This window comes from Bos javanicus, chromosome 4 (assembly GCF_032452875.1).
Source record: "Bos javanicus breed banteng chromosome 4, ARS-OSU_banteng_1.0, whole genome shotgun sequence".
In the NCBI taxonomy this organism is placed as follows: domain Eukaryota; kingdom Metazoa; phylum Chordata; class Mammalia; order Artiodactyla; family Bovidae; genus Bos; species Bos javanicus.
The window spans coordinates 111,103,076-111,127,051 of record NC_083871.1 but is presented as its reverse complement, the minus strand read 5'-3'; the positions used below and the strand labels follow the sequence as shown (position 1 = coordinate 111,127,051).

Here is a 23,976-nt window from a genome sequence, read left to right as displayed (position 1 = left end):
TATGGTTGCACGATTATCCTCGCATACTAGTTATTTCTTATAAGCTTTCTACATATTTAATAGGTAAAATAGGGGTTCAATCTCTCAAAAATAGGAGAGGGAGCTCAGAATGCAAACTTAGGGGCTAGATTTTAGGCCTGCTACTCTAAACATTTTCTGGTTCCCTGACTCCTATTTTCTACTTTTCCTTAATGTCAATCATTTCAGAGGACCTCTTCTCTAAATAGTGGAAATTATATTTTGATAGGAAGGCAGCTCCTTTTCCAAAACAATTATTATTCTGTATGAGCACTATAAGACCTCATTTTTGATGCTTAATTAATGTTTAAGTCATGTTTTCTTATGAGGTTAAAGACAGATGTTGGATAATAAAATTCATCTTGGAGCTGAGAATATGAGAAGTAAATGAACAGCTCCTAAATAATCCTATCAACGAGAGCAAGGAAACATGAACAACAGCAATAATGATAATAATAACAGCTAATGTTTATGAGTGCTTACCTTAAGCCAGCCATTGTGTTAAGCCCTTTAACTTACCTCACTTAATCCCCAGGACAAATCTATGGAATAAGCATGATTACTCCCATTTTGAAGTGGCAGAAATGGGAATCTTAAGCAACCATCACAAATCGTTCATTAAATAAACATCAAGTTTATTTTAGATTTAAACCCACAGAATCATCTTCTTTCCTTGTATTTCTGCATTGTACTGCATTCATAAATAACAATGTTACCCTTCAAAATACAGTTAACACAAATAATCCCTATTATGTGCATATTGTTTTCAAAACTAAAATGTGATGCTATGAAAGTTTAAAATTTTAAATGAATGCTAAATATGTTTATGAAATACAAAATCACCCATGTCTCTATGCAAAATTGGAGATTGATGAAAACAAAGTACTGAATTTGAAAATTGATAAATATCAATAGGTCAATGTGAGAAAAGTGGCATCCTTTCGTTTAAGATAACATTTCACCTTTTCTGATCTCGAGAATATGCTTTTATATTGTTTTCTAGTTACAAACAGTATGCTGATTCTTCAAATTGTTACTAATAAAAGCATTCTATATTGAGACATAAATATGAAAATATAAATCATAATAATATAGAGGCATTTATAGTGCTTTTCATATTCACTTAAAATATAACCTTGAGGTACATTTTTCATGGTATTATTAATTTTATATATAGCCTAAATAAGTCCTTGAATTATACTATTAGCATCTGAATACAAAATAAACAAGTTTATCCAGTTAGCTTTATATTGAGTTGACCAAAAAGGGCATTCAAGTTTTAAAACCCTGAACAAAGGTTTTGGCTGGCCAACCCAACATTTTACTTCAAGTATAGTAACTGGCTGCTTTTTCGGGGTAAGGACTTTTAGGTGGACCATTCAATAGGTTCCCAGTTGGTTCAAGTGCCCAGGACTGCTGGAAAAGCGATGGTCACTACACTTCGAGGGAGGAGGGGATGTGTCTGGGGTGTGGGCACTCTCACGGCCAGCCTCCGTGGATAGGCAAGTGTGTATGCACAGTGACACTGAATAAAACGCTAAAACAGAACAGCCACACGATCAACTAAGAGTAAATTCCCCCAGAGAACATCAAGATGGGAGCCTGAAAGTAAAACTGTTGATAACGGGATGAGAACTTTCATATATTAAGACACCTGAATGTGTAAATAGAGATTCAAATTGCGCCTACATTTGAAAACCGTATTCTAGTTATAGTAATTTCTGAATGCTAGTAACAGAGTTATAGGATATTAGTAATGCAGAAAAATATATAAACAAAAGTTAAAGTTATCCACAACACCACCTCCCAGAAATAAATACGGTTAATATTTTGATGCATTTTTTACTTTGTATTAAACAACTGGTAAGTTGAAGAGATGCTATTTTGTATAAAAAATTTTATATTCTACTTTTCTTTAATACCCATATCATGACCATTTTTATTATTTTTGAAAATCCTTTATAGTTTTTATAATGACCATACAACACAGTCAACCAGTTTTCTTTCTAGTACAACTTCCAAATTACAACTTTTAGGAAACATTTTTATTTTAGGTGTATTATACTTTACTCGGGCACAGAAAATTTATTTTTTCTTTCCCAGTTGTTCCTATGGAAGCATTCAGAAATAGGCAATCAATAAACAAATACTTCATTATTCTGGTTTTTATATTCACTGGTTGAATGAGTAAACAAAAACTTATTTAGTTCCTAGTTTTCTCACTGGTAAATGGAGATGACAATAGTTTCTAATCTGTAGCAGTATTAAGGGTTCAGTTCAGTTCAGTTCAGTCGCTCAGTTGTGTCCGACTCTCTGTGACCCCATGAATTGCAGCACGCCAGGCCTCCCCCTGTCCATCACCAACTCCTGGAGTTCACTCAGACTCACATCCATTGAGTCAGTGATGCCATCCAGCCATCTCATCCTCTGTCGTCCCCTTCTCCTCCTGCTCCCAATCCCTCCCAGCATCAGAGTCCTTTCCAATGAGTCAACTCTTCGCGTGAGGTGGCCAAAGTACTGGAGTTTCAGCTTTAGCATCATTCCTTCCAAAGAAATCCCAGGGCTGATCTCCTTCAGAATAGACTGGTTGGATCTCCTTGCAGTCCAAGGGACTCTCAAGAATCTTCTCCAACACCACAGTTCAAAAGCATCAATTCTTCGGCGCTCAGCCTTCTTCACAGCCCAACTCTCACATCCATACATGACCACTGGAAAAACCATAGCCTTGACTAGACAGACCTTTGTTGGCAAAGTAATGTCTCTGCTTTTGAATATGCTATCTAGGTTGGTCATAACTTTCCTTCCAAGGAGTAAGCGTCTTTTAATTTCATGGCTGCAGTCACCATCTGCAGTGATTTTGGAGTCCCCCCAAAAAATAAAGTCTGACACTGTTTCCACTGTTTCCCCATCTATTTCCCATGAAGTGATGGGACCAGATGCCATGATCTTCGTTTTCTGAATGTTGAGCTTTAAGCCAACTTTTTCACTCTCCACTTTCACTTTCATCAAGAGGCTTTTTAGTTCCTCTTCACTTTCTGCCATAAGGGTGGTGTCTTCTGCCTATCTGAGGTTATTGATACTTCTCCTGGCAATCTTGATTCTAGCTTGTGCTTCTTCCAGTCCAGCGTTTCTCATGATGTACTCTGCATAGAAGTTAAATAAGCAGGGTGACAATATATAGCCTTGACGTACTCCTTTTCAAATTTGGAACCAGTCTGTTGTTCCATGTCCAGTTCTAACTGTTGCTTCCTGACCTGCATATAGGTTTCTCAAGAGGCAGGTCAGGTGCTCTTGTATTCCCATCTCTTTCAGAATTTCCCACAGTTTATTGTGATCCACACAGTCAAAGGCTTTGGAGAGGACTAAATACAGAACTGAGCACAATATCAGACATTGTCAATGTGCAGTCAATGCTGGATCCTTTCATATACATAATTATAATAGTAGTTATTATTATTACTATCCTCACTGTGGATCTCTATGCTCTGGTTTTAAGCTGTTTAGGAGATAACATGCTTTGGTGGCAAGATTACAATTTAGACTGACAATGTTGGGGATATGTAGGTAAGACACTTTTTGAAATGCTGGTAATTCTCTCATTTGCAAAGTGGGACTAGGCCATAAACACTTAATAAATAGTAGCTGTTTTTCAGCTTATAGATCCAATATTTCCTAGCAGATACATTTCTGATGAGCACTAGTGATAATTAATCTAAACGAATGATAGTTTAGTTAACCAAGTCACCCTCTTGTTCCTTAATTGCAAGGTAAACATGGGGGGAGGGATGGGGGGAGAAGCATGGATTGGGAGTTTGGGATTAGGAGACGCAAGTCAATACAGACAGAATGGATAAATAAGCAAGGTCCTCCTGTATATCACAAGGAACTACATTCAATATCCTATGATAAAACCTAATGGAGAAGAATTTTTTAAAAAATGTGTAAATATATATATGTATTTATATATATCACTGAATCAGTTTGCTGTATAGCAGCAATATGACATTGTAAATCAACTATACTTTAATACAAGTAATAATAATTTTCAACTGTCTAAAAAGAACAATTGATACAAGTGATATATTGATACTTAATTTTGAAATGCGACCCCAGTATAATACAGGTTAGAAGATCATAACCAATAGCATTCCTATTCTTTACTTCCACCCCCCTAAAAGGTATTGAATTTCCTTTTACCAAAAAAGAAATCAATTTTGTGGTCAAGATTATTATGAAATAAGTGAATTATCTGAACTATGTTGAAGCTGCCTGGAACTATCCAAATAGCTCTGATTTGGTCAGTTCAATTTATAGCAATAAAAAAAATCAGCCAAACCAATGTAATCATCCACTGAAGAAACTGCTTGAACCTCTATATAAAGCATAGTTCTTTCTACCTTTTATGCTCTGCTATGTACATCTCTGAATAAACATGATTAAGATGACACAGCTATTTAACTCTCAAAATCCAAAAAGCATTCACTTGTAACTTCATTCCATTTCTTGCTGCTGCTGCTAAGTCGCTTCAGTCATGTCCAACTCTGTGTGACCCCATCATAGATGGCAGCCCACCAGGCTCCCCCAACCCCAGGATTCTCTAGGCAAGAATACTAGAGTGGGTTGCCATTTCCTTCCCCAATGCATGAAAGTGAAAAATGAAAGTGAAGTCGCTCAGTCGTGCCTGACTCTTAGCAACCCCATGGACTGCAGCCTACCAGGCTCCTCCATCCATAGGATTTTCCAGGCAAGAGTAGTGGAGTGGGGTGCCATCGCCTTCTCTGAGTTTTGTTTCTTAGCACAGGCCTATGTGGTAGGGAGGGAGGAGGAGGCATGGCATGTCATATGGATTGGAAATATTTGACACAGATTACTGCATATATTCACAGGGTCATGTGGAATTATGCGGTCAACGGAAGTGTTATTAAAAATGTAAAGCCAGGCCTTTCTTCTTTCCTTAATCAGTAGTCATAGAGCCATTTGAAAAGGAAGTTGAGAAGTAGAATAAAGCTTCGTTTAACTTGTTTCCTCTCTTTTAGAGAAAATCAGCCTTCACACTATACATTAAAAGTCAATATTCTGCAAGTCTGAATGGAGTGTGTGAAAACAATATGAATTTGTAGACTATTAGCAAGGCCTATTCTATAATATTTCTATCATTTTTAACTGTCTAGTGGCAACGGTGAAATGCAAGGAACAGTCATACAAATATCATTCAACCTAAATGTTATAAAGGATCCAGTCAATCTTATTTTGATCTCAAACTTAAATTCACATTAAAAAAAATGTAAAAACAGTCAAGATAGAATACAAACTTATTCTAGCTGAATAGACTATGCAACTAAAGACAAAGTAATGATGATCTGACCATTAATCAAGATAAAACAGTTTGTATTTTAGAAAATTAGGAGAAATTTTGCATGATTCTTCACAAATAGCACAGATAAAAGATATGAGAATTCAACGGGTGATTTTCCCTTGCAATACTGATGTCAATAAGGTGATAGAGTGGTGTTTCCCATTGGTACTGCATACATAGGGGATTGATCTCTATAAGTTCAGGATAATACCACGACTAATACCTTCATCAATATTAAGTCTAAGCAAATTTAAGCATACAGAATATGCTTTCTGCACATAGCAGGCACTAAAATATAGAAGAAAAATTAAACTGATTCTAAAAATGTATCTATTTTCTTATCTCAAAGTGACTAACAATATAATGAATCAATTACAGTTGCTGACAAACACTATCTGTACTTGCAGAACTCAGCTGGGGGTGGAGGGTAAGCAATTTAGCCCCTCACCCCCAGGAGACATCTCCTAATGTCTGATGTCAATTTTTGTGGTCAAAACTGGAGGAGGCAAGATGTGCAGCTAGCATCAAATACATACAATATAGGGATGCTGCTTGATATTCTATTTACAATGAGCAGGACAGCCTCTTTCCTGCCACGTCCAACAGTGAATTATCCGGCCAAAAACATCAACGGTGTCAAGGAGGAGAGACTTTGATCTATACTGATATTCTCTGCTGCCAGAGTATAAAATGCGATTTGCTTTAAAACATTCATTATTTTATTTTAGAAATATTAAAGAAAAGTAAGTAAAAAGAAAATAGAGAATAAGTGCCACAAACTAGAAAAACTGAAGGCAATGAGGTGATCTCGAGTGACATTGGAAGATCATGTGGGAGATGGAGGAGATTCTACCATCACGCTGAAAAGTTTGGGGCCAAGACCAGAATGAGTCCACACTGTTCTGTGATGAAGGGGGAAACACAACGTGTTCTCCAGTCATCTTATGACCTTGAATTGAGTACCTCCTCGGTAGCATGGTTTTAAATGAATTTGTGTCTCATTTCACCATAAACATGGTTGATGAAAGCTCAGCTGGAGAAACCCCCTTTCTGCTGCAGCCCTCAGACCTGCTTCTGGACCTCTCCCTGGGTTGTGTTGTAATAATCACTGCACCTGCTCTTTGAATGCTGACTCTAGCATTAGTAAATATGCATTATTTTGGGTCAACTAAAACCATCCCCTGTAATAGATGGACATAACGTATCTGAATTTGGAGTAGAGGTTAATCAGAGGGGCCACTGAACCAGGTGTACTCAAATACTTGTAACAGTGAGTAAATTCAGTCACACTTTCACCTTCTCCTGCACAACACAGGAAAGCCTTATAAAATGATATCAGGACAGGAATGATCTTTTGAATTTAAACACAATGCCATAGGAAAGAGGATTCCCCTCCCAAGCACTGGAACATTTTCATTTCAAAATAATTGTAAGAAGGTACTTGTCCAATCTCTAGATTTATTTCGTATGGTACGCAAATGCGGTTGCTAGAGAGTTTAAAATAGCACAAACTAAATATATGCAACCTGATAAACAGTTGCTTAACTACAGGGAAGGAAGAACACTGCTTGAGGTTTTGCATGCTGTTGATTTGACCAAGTCTGGTAATTAATACAATCCACGTGGTGATATTTGGATTAGATGGTTAAATCACATTTATACAAATAAAGGTTTTATCCAGAGCCTAATTTTACCATAACTTTAAGAAACAAGTAATCGAGAGACTTTAATGTAAGACCTAAAATTAAGGCCCGATAGTATGTACATTAACACCTAAGAAAAATGAGAAGGGTGTCAGGTAATTCAGATAACCTGCCACCTACTTCGCCTCACACCCTGCTCCCATGTGTAAGGTCCCCCAGCCCAGACTGTTCCCTTAGCTCAGGGATGAGGCATCAAAGTGAAAGTGTTAGCCACTCATTCTTGTCTGACTCTGCAACCCCGTGGACTGTAGCCCACCAGGCTCCTCCGTCTATGTGATTTTCCAAGCAAAAATACTGGAGTGGGTTGCCACACCCTTCTCCAGGGGATCGTCCTGACCCGGGGGTGAGGCATAGTTCCTACCTATTTCTGAGCATTCAGGTTATGAAACTTTCATTCAGCACCTCAATAATTACCTAGCTTAAGAATGATTTTTCAGGGAGCCATGAATATAAACCAGAGAAACTAAAGCAACCTAAAAAGGGATATACTATTCAAAACATTCCACAGATGAAGACTTTCCTCTTAGAAAAGATAATTATTTGGCGGAGCTTCCAGGTACCATAATTGGAATGTTTAAAGAAATTGGCGCAGGTCAGCTGCCATCTTTCTTCCTTAAGAACATTTCCCCAGGAACTGGAAATGAAGTGAATCATAGAAGAGCTTCTTTACCTTCTCCCAAAACAATCAGGAAGGCTGAAAGATCAACACGACACTGTTTGGAGCATAAGAAAATATCGGGTTGGCCAAAAAGCTCATTTCAAGTTTTCTGTTACCTCCTTTGGACAAACTTGAATCAACCTTTTGGCCAATCCAATACTACCTATGTTTTCCATCCATAATAGGAGTATAAAAAGGAAAACTGTGATCATTCTCTTCAAGTCTAGGTATAAATGATTGGACACTAGTTTAATAAGAATAAATAATCAAAGGTTTTAAAATGACTGATTTCTAATTTTTAAATGATATGTTCAAGTAATTGGGATTGTTAGAATTATAAAAGTCAGCTTATGAAATGATTATTTTATTATATTATTACTTTCAATTCATGAAGGTGATAATTGCCAATTTAAATATTTGTTCTTCTCTCCCCCTAGCTAAGCTAATTTAAATAGAGATAATTCAGACTAACAACTCAGGAATAGAAAATGAATTTAAAAAAAACTCAGTTTATATTTGCAACACTTTAAATTTTACTTCTTCCCTTGTATCAGACAAGAATTGTAAGAAAAATAGTGATGAACTATATAACTGTAGCTTGAATTTTAATGCTGTTTGCAATTACCTAACATATATACAAGAATTAATATTTATGTAAAAAGGAGTTAAAAGATCTCAGGAGCTGAGATTTTCTTGGAAATACACTAAGGTTGATAAACATTCTGCACCAAAAAATGCAAAGAAAGGTTGAGTTGTATAGTTTTCAAGTTGTCCTTAAATGCATAAATTTTGACAATCAGTCATTTAAATTTTCCTACTGGACATTAGGGATATGCAATATTGTTGAGATATTTTTCTTGGTAAATATCTCCTTGTATAGGTTTTTACAGTGAAAACCATTAAGAATGTTTATAGTCACCGAAATTTACAAATAATATTTTATGTAGGTCACCACTGTGATTATAAAAAGTCCTAGTGAGTAGAGAAGAAGAAAAGAATAATTAATAAGAGGGGTGAGGTATCAAATGTCAAAGAGGAAGCATTGCTCCAGACTGCTTTGCAGGATTCCTACCTCTGCAATGAACCCCTTATGCAAATCACATAAATCTGTTAGTTTTGGCTTCCTCATTAGTAAAATAAGGGATTGGGCTGGAGGTCTCTTGGGAAGTTTTTCAAGTTCTGGTAGAGCACACATACATATCTTTGTTTTAATCAAAATGCCTTATTTGTAAATCACATTGAAGCATGGTTATTTTCATCATTTTATTATCTTCAGCAAGTTATAAAATATTATGCTTTGCTTTAATATGCTTATTTTTTCCTTGGAAAATTATCCTATGAAAAGAACTTTGGACTAACATTTTCAATAAAAATATATCATTTCTTATTCCACAATAATAGAAGTATATGATTATTCCTAATTTGGGGCTGCCAACATGGGGCTCATGTGTTATTTGGTACTAATAATTTTAGTTTTCTTTAAATCAACACTGTTGATTTTATATGTGAACTCTTAAAATTCTCAAGGGTAAGTTTAAAGTTAGATTTTGAAGTAAGCAATACAAGGAATATCTGTTTCTAAACCAGTGACTTACTAAATATTTTTCCAAAATATGAACTGTCATTTGTGACTGCCTTGTACTTAAAGTAGAATGCTACGTTTGCTATGTCTTCTCATTGAACAGATTCAACAGTATCTTGCAAGTAAATAAATTACACTGGAAAAAATTAATTAAATGCTGAAAGCTAGTATCTCCATAGACATGAAAAATGAGAATGCATTTCTTTGTTTTTCATATGGTAAATTTCCTTCCAATGCAAATGTCAGCCTCAAATGTCAATCTACAAATGAAACTAAGTACCTGACTTTTAACTACATAAAATGATGCTTGTTATGTTTTATATCCATACTTATAGATTGTTAAAAAAGTAAAGACCATGACACAAATGATCCAGTACATTTTCACTAACTCAACAAATATCAGACAGCTGCAAGAATGATCAGTAGTGATGTTATCACCAGTGAGGTGATCCGCAACTGTTACTGAGTTGCTAAGTTGTGTCCAACTCTTTGCAACCCCATAGACTGCAGAATGCCAGGCTCCTCAATTCTCTACTATCTCTCAGAGTTTGCTCAAATTCATGTCCAGACCCATAATTAGATATACACAGTCTATTTCAAAGTATCCCAATTCCAGTTTGAAATACAACCTACTTTTTAAAGAATGGAATAACACTATTTGTGCTTGAATCAAAGTTTCATTTCTCTTAATAACAAGACTATTTCCGGTTATACACAGCAAATGCATTTATTTTTATCTAATTGCACACAAGCTAAAGATCACAGCATTTCCTTGCATATATAATATATTTGCATGACAATTTTAATTATCTCTTTACTATGTGTAACTTGACTTTGATAGCTATTAAATCTATTTTTTAAAGAGATTTTTTTGATGTGGAACATTTTAAAAGTTTTTATTTAATTTGTTACAGTACTTCTTCTGTTTAATCTTTTAGTCTCATGGGTGGAACCTGCACCCCTGCATTGGAAGGCCAAGTCTTAACCACTGGGCAGTCAGTGCAGTCCCTGTTAAATCTATGTTTATATTTCTGGAGAAGGAAATGGCAAACCACTCCAGTATCCTTGCCTGGAAAATTCCATGGACAGAGGACCCGGGTAGGCTGCAGTCCATGGGGTTGCAAAGAGTTGGGCACCACTGAGAGACTAAAACTTTATTAATTTACTTTCATTTACACATTACTTGATATAAAATTCAAGTAAATTAATAAGTGCGATATTCTTCCTTCTGACACTAAACTATTCATATTTCTAATCCATGAAGCATCCTCATGAAATTATACTTTAAGATAACTTTAAATAGAAATAAAACAAAGTCTAGAAATGTTTAACTGGAGAAAGAAATACTGAAATACTGAGTTTTTAAGACTCTTTTGATACATCTATTAAGATATTCAGTTTAGCAATTATTTCAACATTCTGTGGGCCCCTTATATAACAGAATCATACTCTGTTCAACCAATGAAAGAATCTATATACCATCAAACAGTAATCAATTTTCACTGAGGGAATAAATTAGGTCTGTATCATTTAGATCAGACATTAGTTCAGTTCAGCAAACATAAATTGTATGCTGGGAATGTGCTAATTAGTGGAATGCAAATGACAGCTAAGATGACTATCTGCCCTCTCCCTCCAATATCTTACAGTCTGCTATATTTTGGAATGTTTCGACAAATATCAAATATTTGATAAATAAATACCAGAAGTATTTATTAGGTTGGTGCAAAAGTAAGTGCAGTTTTGCATTGCTGAACTTTGCCAGTTGATAAAGGAATACATTCTTAAATAAACATATTTATGTTGTACAGCATTTTAATGCTCATTTCTTGCCTTTTTTTTTTTTTTTTTGCTAATGACATTACTTGCGGTGTATTTTACATTTATTTAGACTAGGGAAATTATGTTAGAAAAAAAAGAAAATTTGAGTGATTTTTTTATTTGAGTTCAAAAATGGGTCGTAAAGTAACAGAGATAACTCACAACATCAACAATTAATTTGGCCCAGGAACTGTTAATGAACATACAGTTCAACGGTGATTCAAGAAGTGTTACAAAGGAGACAAGAGCCTTGAAGATGAGAAGCACAGTGGCAAGTCATTGAAAGCCAACAACAAGGAAATGAGAGGCTCACTGAAGCTGATCCTCTTATAACTACACAAGAATTTACCAAATAACTCAACATCACCCATTCTGTGGTGGTTTGGCATTTGAAGCAAATTGAAAAGGTGAAAAACCTCAATAAATGGGTACCTCTTGAGCTCACCAAAAATTAAAAAAAAAAAAATTGTCCTTTCGAAATGTCTTCTTTTATGTCTATCCAACAACAATGAACCATTTCTTACTGGATTGTGACATGTGACGAAAAGTGGATTTTATACAATGACTGGCAACAACCAGCTCAGTGGCTGGACTGAGAAGAAGCTACAGAGCAATTCCCAACACCAAACTTGCACTAAAAAAAGGTCACAGTCACTGTTTGGTGGTTTGTTGCCTGTCTGATCCACCACAGCTTCCTGAATCCCGGTGAAACCATTGTATCTGAGAAGTATGCTCAGCAAATTGATGAGATGCACCAAAAACTGCAATGCCTGCAGACAGCATTTCTTCAGTAGGAAGGACCCACGTCTTCTCCACAACAATGCCTGACTGCATATCGCACGAGCAATGCTTCAAAAGTTGAACAAACTGGGCTACAGAGTTTTGCCTCATCCACCATATTCACCTGCCCTCTGTCAACTGACTACCACTTCTTCAAGCCGTCTTGACAACTTTTTGCGGGGAAAATCCTTCCACAACCAGCAGGTGGCAGAAAATATTTTCCAAGAGTTTGTCAAACCCCAAAGCACAGATTTTGTACACTAAAAGAACAAACAAACTTATTTCTTATTGGCAAAAATGTGTTGATTGTAATGGTTCGTATTTTGTTTATAAAGATACGTTTGAGCCTAGTTATAATGATCTGATGCGAAGAGCCATCTCACTGGAAAAGACCCTGATTCTGGGAAAGATTGAGGACAGGAGGAGAATGGGACAACAGAAGCTGAGGTGGTTGGATGGCATCACCTACTCAATGGACATGAGTTTGAGCAAACTCCCGCAGATCGTGAAGGACCGAGAAGGCTGCCATGCTGCAGTCCGTGGTGTTGCAAAGAGATGGACATGACTGAGCGACTGAATGACAATACAATGATTTAAACTTCATGCTCTGAAGTCACAAGTACATTTGCAACAACCTAATACATAGTATAATTGACTATGTAAAAATAAATTATGTGGCTCATTATAGAAATTCAGAAAAACCTTCTTCTTGGAAATCACATCTCAACTGAATCTTGGAGGATAAGACAAATTGATCAGGAGAATGATGGAGAGGGAGGATACTTTGAGTGAGTGCAAGTTACAGAAGCAGGTCAGATACTTAGAAAAAAGGACAGCTTGTATAGCGGAGCACAGAGTACAACATGCAAATGACACGATGTAGCAGCAGAGGTAATAGGACGGGCACTGTATTTCAAGTGAACAACTCAGACTTTCTAGGTAGGCTCGTAAAGTGCTTTAAGCAGAGGTGTGATAGGATCTGATTTGCATTTTAGATTTTAAATTAGTAGAATGCTTTACAAATACAATTCAACAAATGCTAATGAGATCGATGAATCTGTGTGATGATACATTGATTCCCAAAATCTAAACTTCATGAATGTATGTGTATGTATGTATGTGTGCATCAGATGAACACAAAACACAACAATATAAGTATTATGCAAAATGAAACATCTAATGTAAACAGGAAAACATGGGTTGACGTTCAGAAGTATTTCTTATTTCTCTGCCCAACTACACTGATCTTCATGGAAATTCTTACTTATCTCAATGAATAAATACTGCACTGGGTTGAATTACATTTCTCCAAACACATAACCACCAAGAAAGTCAAAATGTGTCCTTACTTGGAAATAGGGTCTTTGCAGAGGTAATCAGTTCCTTCAAGATGAAGTCATACTGGGTAAGGGTGACTCCAGCGACTGATGTCCTTGTAAGACAGCCAAGTGAAGACACAGAGATAGAAATACAGAGGGAAGATGGTCATGTGAAGGTACAGAGATAGACACACAGAGGCAAGAGAGCCATGTAAAGATACTGAGACATAAATACATAGAGATAAGATACCCATGTGAAGATACAGAGACAGGCACACAGAGGGAAGACAACCATGTAAAGACAGAGGCAGGCATTGGAATGATGCAGCAAGAGGTCACAGAACACCAAGAACTGCTGACAACCACCAGACGCTAGAAAGACTGATGCTTAAGCTGAAGCTCCAATACTTTGGCCACCTGATGTGAAGAACCAACTCATCAGAAAAGACTCTGATGTTGGAAAAGATTGGAGGTGGAAGAAGAAAGGGACAACAGAGGATGAGATGGTTGGATGGCATCACTGACTCAATGGAAATGAGTTTGAGTAAGCTCCAGGAGCTGGTGATGGACAGGGAAGCCTGGCGTGCGGCAGTCCATGGGGTCACAAAGAGTTGGACACGACTGAGCTACTAAACACCACCACCATCAGATGCTAGAGGAGAGGTATGGGTCAGTTACTCTGAGTCTCCAGACAGAAACAACTATGCTAACACCTTAATTCCAGACTTATGTCTCCAGAACCATGAGAGAATAAATTTCTGTTGTCCTAAGCTCACAGTTCATAGTATTATTTTACAACAGCCCTTGGAACCTAATATACACACGCATGGCAGCATCTCCTGTCTAGGCTGCAAGGGCGCTAGGGGAGTAGACTGTGGTCCCAAGAAGAGGATATTCCCACTAGCACAGCATGAAGAGGACAAAACACTGTCCTGCTACTACTTGTATTTACCATCTCCTCATATGCCTTCCTCCCCATCTGGCACTTATTTTCCACCTGGATTTGCATTGGGAAATATTTACAGGCTTTACTAGTTATTCATCCACACTGAATGCATACATAAAAATCACCTTGGTTTCTGTGTACCCTGATTTGTGAAGGTGCTGCCTTACATTTATGGAGACTCTAGTTTAAAGCTAATTCAGTATATGCTATAAAAAAACACTCACTACTTTAATCAATAAACCATGCAGGGCTTTTGTAAGATGAATGTTTGAGTGTTTCAGCGATAACTGATTTTTGAAAGTTATTAGAATGAGACCTCTCCCTTCTGCCTCATGCAGTCCCTTTGGTACAGAGTAAGAAGATTAGCATCAGTGTTTGGGGAGCAAGCTTACTGAGTCAGAAGACATGAGGAATATCATTAAGTTTTTAAAATAACAGCATGCCCTTGTTTCAACTAAATTTGAGGGAAACCAAATGTAGAGGGAGCAGAATGATTTAAAATGAGTCAAAATTCATTGAAGTTGGAATACATATTACCATCAAGACAAGTCAGGAAACAAAAACAGCAGAGGTCCTAGAGGCTTAAAAGCAGTGGCCTGAAACTAAACTTCCTTCACCTGGAATAGAGTGAACTTCTTTCAGCCTTAAAAAGTACCTAATCTTTCAGATGACAGAGTGATTGTGGAAAGACTGCAGAGAAGAAAGTTGACAAATACAACGGGAATTACAGTAGGTATACACTCCCACAGAAGCAGCAATCTAGTGATATTTTTTTCTTCTCTAGTTCTTCTGGAAAACTTTGAAGGAAAAGAAGAACAACCCCATTTCCTAACCTGCAGGTATAAGACAGATCTCAGACAACTCCCCTAAGGGGTTTCTTAGACGATGAGAAAAATCATTTTTCCGTGTGAGTGATGCAAGCCTAGATTCTCCTTGCTGGACCCTGGCAGAACTACTATTTTTAAAGGGGTAAAATATGACTGTTTCTGACTGAAATTTCCCCTCTCAAAGATCCATAATTCCCTTATCACTGAAACCTTAAACAAAGCCCTTGAGACAAATCAATAGTCCAATAAATGAAAAAAAAATAAAATAGAAAGCCATCTAAGGGTCCACTCTAGTCTGAATTCCAATACAAGTAAATTTATCACACAGTAACCTTGGAAATGCTTCCCATAATAAATATGTTTAACACATCATTTTCTTATTACAGACATGTATTTTTTCTTGGAAAAAAAACATAAGTATATTTTACATTCTTCATACATAGATGTATGAGAAATAATGGGATCTGGATATCAGTTAGAAAAATCATCTGGTTAGAAAAATAACTTGGAGAAGGAAATGGCAACCCACTCCAGTTTTCTTTTCTGGAAATCCCATGAACAGAGGAGCCTGGAGGGCTACAATCCATCATGGGGTTGCAAAAGAGTAGGACACGACTGACTAACTATATAGCAACAGAGGAAAGACTAGTCATCAAAGTTTTGATAGTAGAGACAGTTCCCATGATGATTAAAGTATCATTTTCCAAACTAGGAAAAAAATTAGAGATTTCCATTAGAAATAAGTGTTACAGGCTGCTTAGATTATAAAAGGACACAGGAGGGAAATAAGAAGTAGTTGCTTTGGTTCTTATGATCTGTACCATCCAATATGGTAGCCAATGGTCACGCTAGTTAATCTCAAGTTCAAATCAATGGAAATTAAATAAAGCTTAGTTCTCAATTGTCTTAACTACATTTCAAGTGCTCAATAACCACGAGTGGCTGTGTCTGGAGAAGATCTAGAACATTTACAACTTGGTATGAAGTTTTATCTTACTTTATGTGGTCAATTTATCATTTGCTCCACTGGCATCTATTGGCATAAATATTAATCCAGTTTCCCAACGTGTAGGATTTTTTCCTCTAGAGAGGTGTATATACTAGGAAAGCTAAGCTTCCTATTTAGCTTCAAGCATGTTTCCTTCTCATCTCGTGATTGCTGAGTACCAGGCTTGATGGAAAACCTCATGATAGCACTTGCTCACCTTTTTACAAAGCTACTTGACACGATTACAGAACACACTGTCATATTTTAAATCGCATCTGAGTCAATGGACTATACAACCTTTGGCACACTGCTTTTGCCATTTACTGTGGATTCGAAAGTACCTTCATTGACGGGGTTGGTTTTAAAATGGCTATGTCCAAAGAAAGCCATCTCAAAAGTAAGATGCATGTCTATATAGCATCATGAGGAAGAAAAAAAAAAAAAACAAGGCAGGGTTGGTTTTAAAAATTATTAGACAAACAAAAGACAATTCAACAGAAGTACGGGCATGGTTCTCGACAATTCCTTCAAAATAGAGGGTGTACAAATGACCAGTAAGGATAACCTCTTTAAAAACTTGAAAAATGTTCATTAAAACTAACCTTCATAACGAACATGCACCACCACAGCTAAAACTTTCAAACATTCATTTCTAAATGGCGGACTTGTGGCACAAGGAGGGACTCTAGTACTTTGGTTTTGAGAGTCTAAATTGATCCAGCCACTTTAGGAAAATTCTGTATATCCTAATTTGGTATTAACCCTTCCTAGCTCTATACCATGAAAAATGTCTATAGCAATTCTACTGAAATAGCCAAAAACTGGAAACAACTCAATGTTTATCAACATGAAATGAATACATAATTGTAGAATAAGCACACAACAAAATAATATTACTCAGGAAATTAAATAAATACTTCAGATAACAAAATGGGTAATTTTTCACAAATATTATTTTGAACTAAAGAACTCAGAGGGGAAATAATGTGTAATTTATCATTTCATTTGTATGAAAATTTAAAATTAAAAAGACACACAAAAAAAACCCTTAATCTATGGGGATAAAAATCAGGTGAATTTAAGTAGTAGTAACTCAGAGAAGGCTTGATGGCTGCTTCTGGGGTGTCAATATAATTCACTTATTGAGCTGGTGAATATCCCATGGAGTTTTTGTTAGCATTTAGGAATAGGAAAATAGTAGTGGGAGTGAGCTCTGGTTGTACCACCAGGATGTCTGGTTTCCCTTTCAGCTCAAGCACTCAGGCTGTGTATCTTTGGGCAAAATTTAACCCTCATAATTTGTAGCCCAACAGATACTTAGTCAGATGAGTCACTCAGTTGTGTCCGACTCTTGCGACCCCATGGACTGCAGCATGCCAGGCCTCCCTATCCATCACCAACTCCCAAAGTTTACTCAAATTCATGTCCATTGAGTCGGCGATCCTATCCAACCATCTCATCTTCAGTCATCCCCTTCTATTCCTGCCTTCGCTCTTTCCCAGCATCAGGGTCTTTTCAAATGAGTCAGCTCTTCCCATCAGGTGGGCAAAGTATTGGAGTTTCAGCCTCAACATCAGTCCTTCCAATGAACACCCAGAACTGGTCTTCTTTAGGATGGACTAGTTGGATATCCTTGCAGTTCAAGGGACTCTCAAGAGTCTTCTCCAACACCACAGTTCAAAAGCATCATTTCTTCGGTGTTCAGTTTTCCTTATAGTCCAACTCTCACATCCATACATGACCACTGGAAGAACCATAGCCTTGACTAGACGGACCTTTGTTGGCAAAGTAATGTCTCTGCTTTTAAATATGCTATCTAGGTTGGTCATAACTTTCCTTCCAAGGAGTAAGCATCTTTTAATTTCATGGCTGCAGTCACCATCAGCAGTGATTTTGGAGCCCAGAAAAATAAAGTCTGTCACTGTTTCCCCATCTGTTTCCCATGAAGTGATGGGACCAGATGCCACGATCTTAGTTTTCTGAATGTTGAGCTTTAAGCCAACTTTTCCTCTTTCACTTTCATCAAAAGGCTCTTTAGTTCTTCCTCACTTTCTGCCATAAGGGTGGTATCATCTGCATATCTGAGGTTATTGATATTTCTCCCGGCATTCTTGATTCCAGCTTGTGCTTCTTCCAGCCCCGTTTCTCATGATGTTTCTCAATAGATACCACTACTGGAATAATTGCTCCACTTTGTCTCTCATCTCATGTTTATCTTATTCCCTGTGATACTACTAACATTGAGCATATTTCATGATCCATGAAAATTGCTCAATAAATAATTATTAATAAAATAGATTATACATAGCATGTTTCCATGGAGAATATTACTTCTTTTTCATTTGTTGAAAGCTGAACATGTTTCTTAGAAAATATGTCATGCAGACAAAAATATCCCATTTTGTTTTAGCCCTCCCATCTCGATGCTGACAGCTAGAATAAGTGTGAACCCAGAGTTCTGTTCTTCCCTAATCTTCCCAGGTAGGTCAGTGGTAAAGAATCCACCTGCAAGGCAGAAGACCCGGGTTCAATCCCTGGGTTGGGAAGAGACCCTGGAGGAAGAAATGGCCACTCCAGGATTCTTTCAGAGTCAGACAGAATTGAAGGACTAAACACACACACAAGAAATATGATTTGGTCATCATTATAGTTACTAAATTCATACAGAGGTGAAATTTTTATATAGTTTTTATTATAAACTATCAAATGTTTTGTTACTTTTTATAAAGGTTTTCCAATAGGACATTTGCATTTTCTGATTGCAGTTAAGCTTTTGTTGTTATGGGTCTGTAGGCAGTGGTGGGGGAAAGTCTAGTAGGAAATTCCTTCTTGAAGCTGATCTAATTCCCAATGCTGTGTGTATCCAGCCTCGCCTTTCCCAGCCAATTAGAACAGGAAGAAAAGCTTCCTGGGAGGAGAGGACCATTTTACCAGACAATTCATATTCTAAAGCTGGTGTTTGGAGGAATTCCCTGGTGATCCACTGATTAGGACTCAGCACTTTTACTGCCAAGGACATGGGTTCAGTCCCTGGTCAGAGAACTAAGATCCTGCAAGCCACGCAGCACAGCCGGCAATAAAAATAAAGCCAGTGTCTACAAATCCTGTGTTTGCCAACTGAATGTGTAGTACCCACTAGCCTCAAAAAGCCTCAAGTAGTCTTTACAGTAATTGTGTGTTAGGAATGCCTTCACAGAAACAAATAGGCAAAGATCCATCTTTTCCAGAAGCTACCATCAACCTCGGGCCTGAAAGGAGTTCCACAGATAATGTTTAGAAGAATCTGAGGTCACAGCCAAGGATACAGATGAGCATAAAGATGAGGACAAGAAGGCTAGGCAGACAAGGATGTTAAGAAGAAGAAATGAAGGTCTACAGTTCAGCACAGGGAACTCTACTCAGTGCTCCGTGGTAACCTAGATGGGAAGGAAATTCAAAACAAGAGGGGGTATGTGCATACCTGTGGCTCATTCACCGTGCTGTGCAGCAGAAGATAACGTAACACTGTAAAGCAACTATACTCTTATATATATATATATATATATATATATATAAAATAAAAAAGGAGGACCAAGAGGAGGAGGAAAGAAATACCCCTAACAAAACTGGCTGAAACAGACAGTAGAATGACAATCCCTAAAAATTCATACATTGAAATCATTAGACATAGATGTGATGACTAAAAAAATACAAAAAGATAATAAAAAACACAACTAAAGGAGAAGAAACTCTTCAGGTAACCGAGTAAGTTTTTAAAAGGAACAAATAAAACTTGTAGACTTATAAAATATAATTGACATCAAAACTCAGGGGTTGGTTTTAAAAAGAACAAAAGGTGAAATTGAAAAGAAGCAGAAGGAAGTTCTTAAGACTATTTTCAAAATCCATTCCAAAGAGTCAGAAAGATGGATAAAAGCACAGGTTTCTACTTTTCAGATATTTCAAAAGGCCTCATGCATTTTTATTAATAAGCTTTGCTGTGTTCATACACTTAACAACAATCATTTCCCAAATCCTCTACTAAAGGTATTATTTGTTTATTCTTATACGCGTGTTTGTGTAAAAATGTAAATATATATTTAAAACATATGACCAACTTGATATGTTTTTTATATAAAGATACATGGCAATTCACTGTCAGAGAAAGCAACTAAAATAATTCAAAATAATGAAATTACCAACTAAACGGAGATGGCAAAACCCCACCACCAATTTCCACAGTATGGTACTTACAGTAAGAACAGCCATAGACCTCAATCCTGAGCCCAATGCGGCCTTCTCCGTTCCAATCCAGAGGCACAAAGCGGACATAGCGGGCGATGACAGGATGCTGTAAATCGTGCCGGACAACACTATCAGAGTTGACGTTCCCAGGAAATGCCTGGCAAAAAAAAAAGAGAGAGAGAGATTTGAAAATTAGGGCAAACTACTTTAGAAACCACCACGTACTCTATGTGCTGAAATAAATTTTAACTGTCTTATGCAATGGAGGTATTTTATATTCTCTAAACCATAAACTAATTGAAAAAAGCTTCCATACTTTCTTTATTTGAAAAACAGGGCCAATTTTAAATGCGAGCTAGGACAAAGTTTCCATGGGTTCTTTCATATATGGAAATGCACACACATGTTAAAAGAATGAAACACTCTGACGTACACTGCAGTATCCAGTAAACAATTATGAGTTCTATTATTTTACATTTAAACTATGCAGTATGCATTTTTTTAAACACACTCCAACCATATTTCTTGCTTTTTAAAAATCTTCTTTTCATGACTACCCATGGCATCATCAGAAATCTGAAAAAATCTTTTCAACATTGAGTTTGGCAAAAAGAGCAACTGAATACACTGTGCAGAGGTCAGGGACTTCTACATTTTATTAGCATAACTATATGTGAACATATTTATTTCATATGTCTTATTAATAGAAGATGTTGTCAAGAATTATTTGCCACAATTTTTTTTTTATGTTGAAAGGTCATATTGTCTATTTTTTTTTTTTTTGGCAGAGAACAAAAGGATTTTCTTTGGTCATGGCCATCATTCCTCAGCAAACATTTATAAAACATTTACTGCATAATAAGCATTAACACAAGGTAAGATGGGAAACCCAGGAGTAAGGAAAGCCATAGATGCTACACTCAAAAAGAGTGTGCAATCTAATAACAGGAAAATATCAATATAAAATTATAACTTAAAGTAAAGAAGATTTAAAGCAAGAGACCAAAAATATTTTAGAGTATGTCAAATAAATGAGAAATACATATGTAAGCTATTTAAAACATGCTTTGTTGTTCTTGTTTAGTTTCTAAGTTGTGTCTGAGTTGGAGACCTCATGCCCCGTAGCCCTCCAGGTTCCATTGTCCATGGGCTCTCCAAAATAAGAACACTGGAATGAATGGCCATTTCCTTCTCCAGTTTTAAACATGAGCTGCAGCCACTCCAGTGCTCTTGCCTGGAAAATCCCATGGACAGAGGAGCCTGGTAGGCTATAGTCCGTGGAGTCGCTGAGTCGGACACGACTGAGTGACTTCACTTTCCCTTTTCACCTTCATGCACTGGAGAAGGAAATGGCAACCCACTCCAGTGTTCTTGCCTGGAGAATCCCAGGGATGGGGGAGCCTGGTGGGCTGCCATCTATGGGGTCGCACAGAGTCGGACATGACTGAAGCGACTTAGCAGCAGCAGCAGCCTTAATTTCATATACACATTCTAGCTGTCCCTATCTTAAATAACTTGAGTTTTTGTAAAGCTATATTCCACATGAGATCCTCTTTTATATTTTTAAAATAATCTCTTAAACATTGAAATAAAAAATAAAAAAGAACACTGAACATTTTAAGTCATAACATGATACAACATAAGCACTATATTACAATTATGTAAAGTTTAAAAATAAAATAAAATTTAAAAAAAAGAACAATAAAAAAAAGCACTATATTACATGGCTAACCTGTTGCATTCTTAACTGATATTTTGAATTTGTTTCTACATTAAATGAGGAGTTTTATCTCTTAAATGTATCTTTTACAATAGCTTTTGTAAGACATAAAATTATTATGAAGCAAGTAAAGAGATACTTTCAATAAAGAGTGCATAGTAGCTTTGAAACAGAAGGCTCTGGTTTAATTGCACATAAATACATGTTTGCAAAAACGTATGTTGAAATATTTCCTAAAGATTTAAACTACTCTTTAGAACATTCAGTTGGCTCCAATAATCTGCAAAATGGGTAACAGTCTGTGTCTGTGTGTGTGTGTGTGTGTGCGCGCGCACACGTGCTAGTGTTCAGCAGCATCCTACTATTTGCTACCCCATGGAACATGGCCTGCCAGGCTTTTCTTCCCATGGGATTTTTCCAGGCAAAAATACTGGAGTGGGTTGCCATTTCCTTCTCCAGGGGATCTTCCTGACCCATGGATGGAACCTATGTCTCCTGCATTGCAGGTGGATTCTTTATCAGCTGAGTCACCAGGGAAGTCCTAATAATAGTCTATAAAATATACAATTATATGCTTTGGAAACTGAGATATTCTTCAATAATGATTCCTACTGTGTTCTCCTTGGTTTTCCTGAAGCTGTTGTGTTGGCCGAAAAGTTCATTCAGGTTTTTACCATTCATAAGATATTATGGAAAAAATTCAAATCCAAACGTTTTGGCCATACCAATACATACTACCACTGCCTTTCAACATAGCCGCATCCTCTTCAATTCTTCATTGGACAAAACCATTTGAGCTTTAGATCTTAAATTTCATCACATAAATAGACATCTTATTTGCATCGTGCTGACAACATTTGATCGGGGAAAACCGATTTCTTTTTTCTTTGTAGGTATTTTTCTAGCCAGTTTTACACAGAAGCCACAAATTTATTTTATTAAACTGGCTGCATTTTAATATCATTATTGGTTGTTCCGGCTTCAAAAGCAATACCAGTGAGAATCCCTGAATTAATTACCTGAGTACATATAGATTAATCTAAATATTATCTTAAATAAGATTCAACAAAAGCCAGCAAACAATTTTAACTTAAGGATCAACTATATGCTTAACATATATAGCTATAAGCTTCCATGTGGCTCAGATGGTAAGGAATCCGTCCTCAATGTGGGAGACCCAGGTTCAATCCCTGAGTTGGGAAGATCCCCTGGAGAAGGGAATGGCAACCCACTCCAGTATTCTTGTCTGGAGAATCCCATAGACAGAGGAACCTGGCGGGCTAGAGTCCATGAGGTCACAGAGTCAGACACGACTGAGTGATTAACACACACACACATATGCTTAACATGGCGTTAAGTGGTATATGAATATTAAAAACAACACAGACAGTAAGTAACTTTCTTAGAAATCTGTTTCTGAGACATTTCTAGTCTGATGAAGCCTGAAAAAAGAAAAAAAAATATTGGTCTGTGTTCTCCTGTTTTGCCTAATACTTCATTTCTGACACCAGACATATGAGTTTTCCCACACGCCAGGCCATTCTCTGTGGACACCAGCCAGTGTTCCATACCTTAACTCAATCCTAACACTATCTACCTGGAGGTAGATTCAGATCCCACAGGTGAAGGGCTGAGTTCCTCAAGAGCACCCGCACTTCAGATGCCAATCTCCAGCCCAGTTTGCCACAGATGCTTCTGAAAGACCATACATCAGAGGTCCCCATGACCCCCTCCTTAGGTTCAACTGCTTGCTGCAGCTCACAGAACACAGGAAAACAGTTTGCAAACTAGCTTACTGGTTTATGCTGAAGGATTCGACTCAGGAACAGATGGAAGAGATGCACAGAGCAAGGTGGGTGAGAAGGGCTGTGGGCCCACTCCAGGTGTACCACCCTCCTAGCACCTCTATTTATTCACCAAGCGCTCTGAACTCCTGAAATTCTAGATTTTTATGGCAGCTACTGTGTGCATTTGTGATGATCAAATCATTGGCCACTGGGGACTGAACTCAATCTCCTGCCCTGCTCTCCTTCT

General features: G+C 37.1%; 1 protein-coding gene across 1 annotated transcript in view; it reads right to left on the bottom strand.

The window, feature by feature from the left end:
- The window catches only part of CNTNAP2 (contactin associated protein 2), a 2,325,186-nt gene that overhangs the window by 1,358,262 nt on the left and 942,948 nt on the right, over window positions 1-23,976 (bottom strand). Inside the window, exon 5 of the mRNA XM_061415014.1 lies at window positions 20,232-20,379. Within this exon, the coding sequence (XP_061270998.1) occupies window positions 20,232-20,379 (148 nt within the window). The remainder of the gene's footprint in view (window positions 1-20,231; window positions 20,380-23,976) is intronic.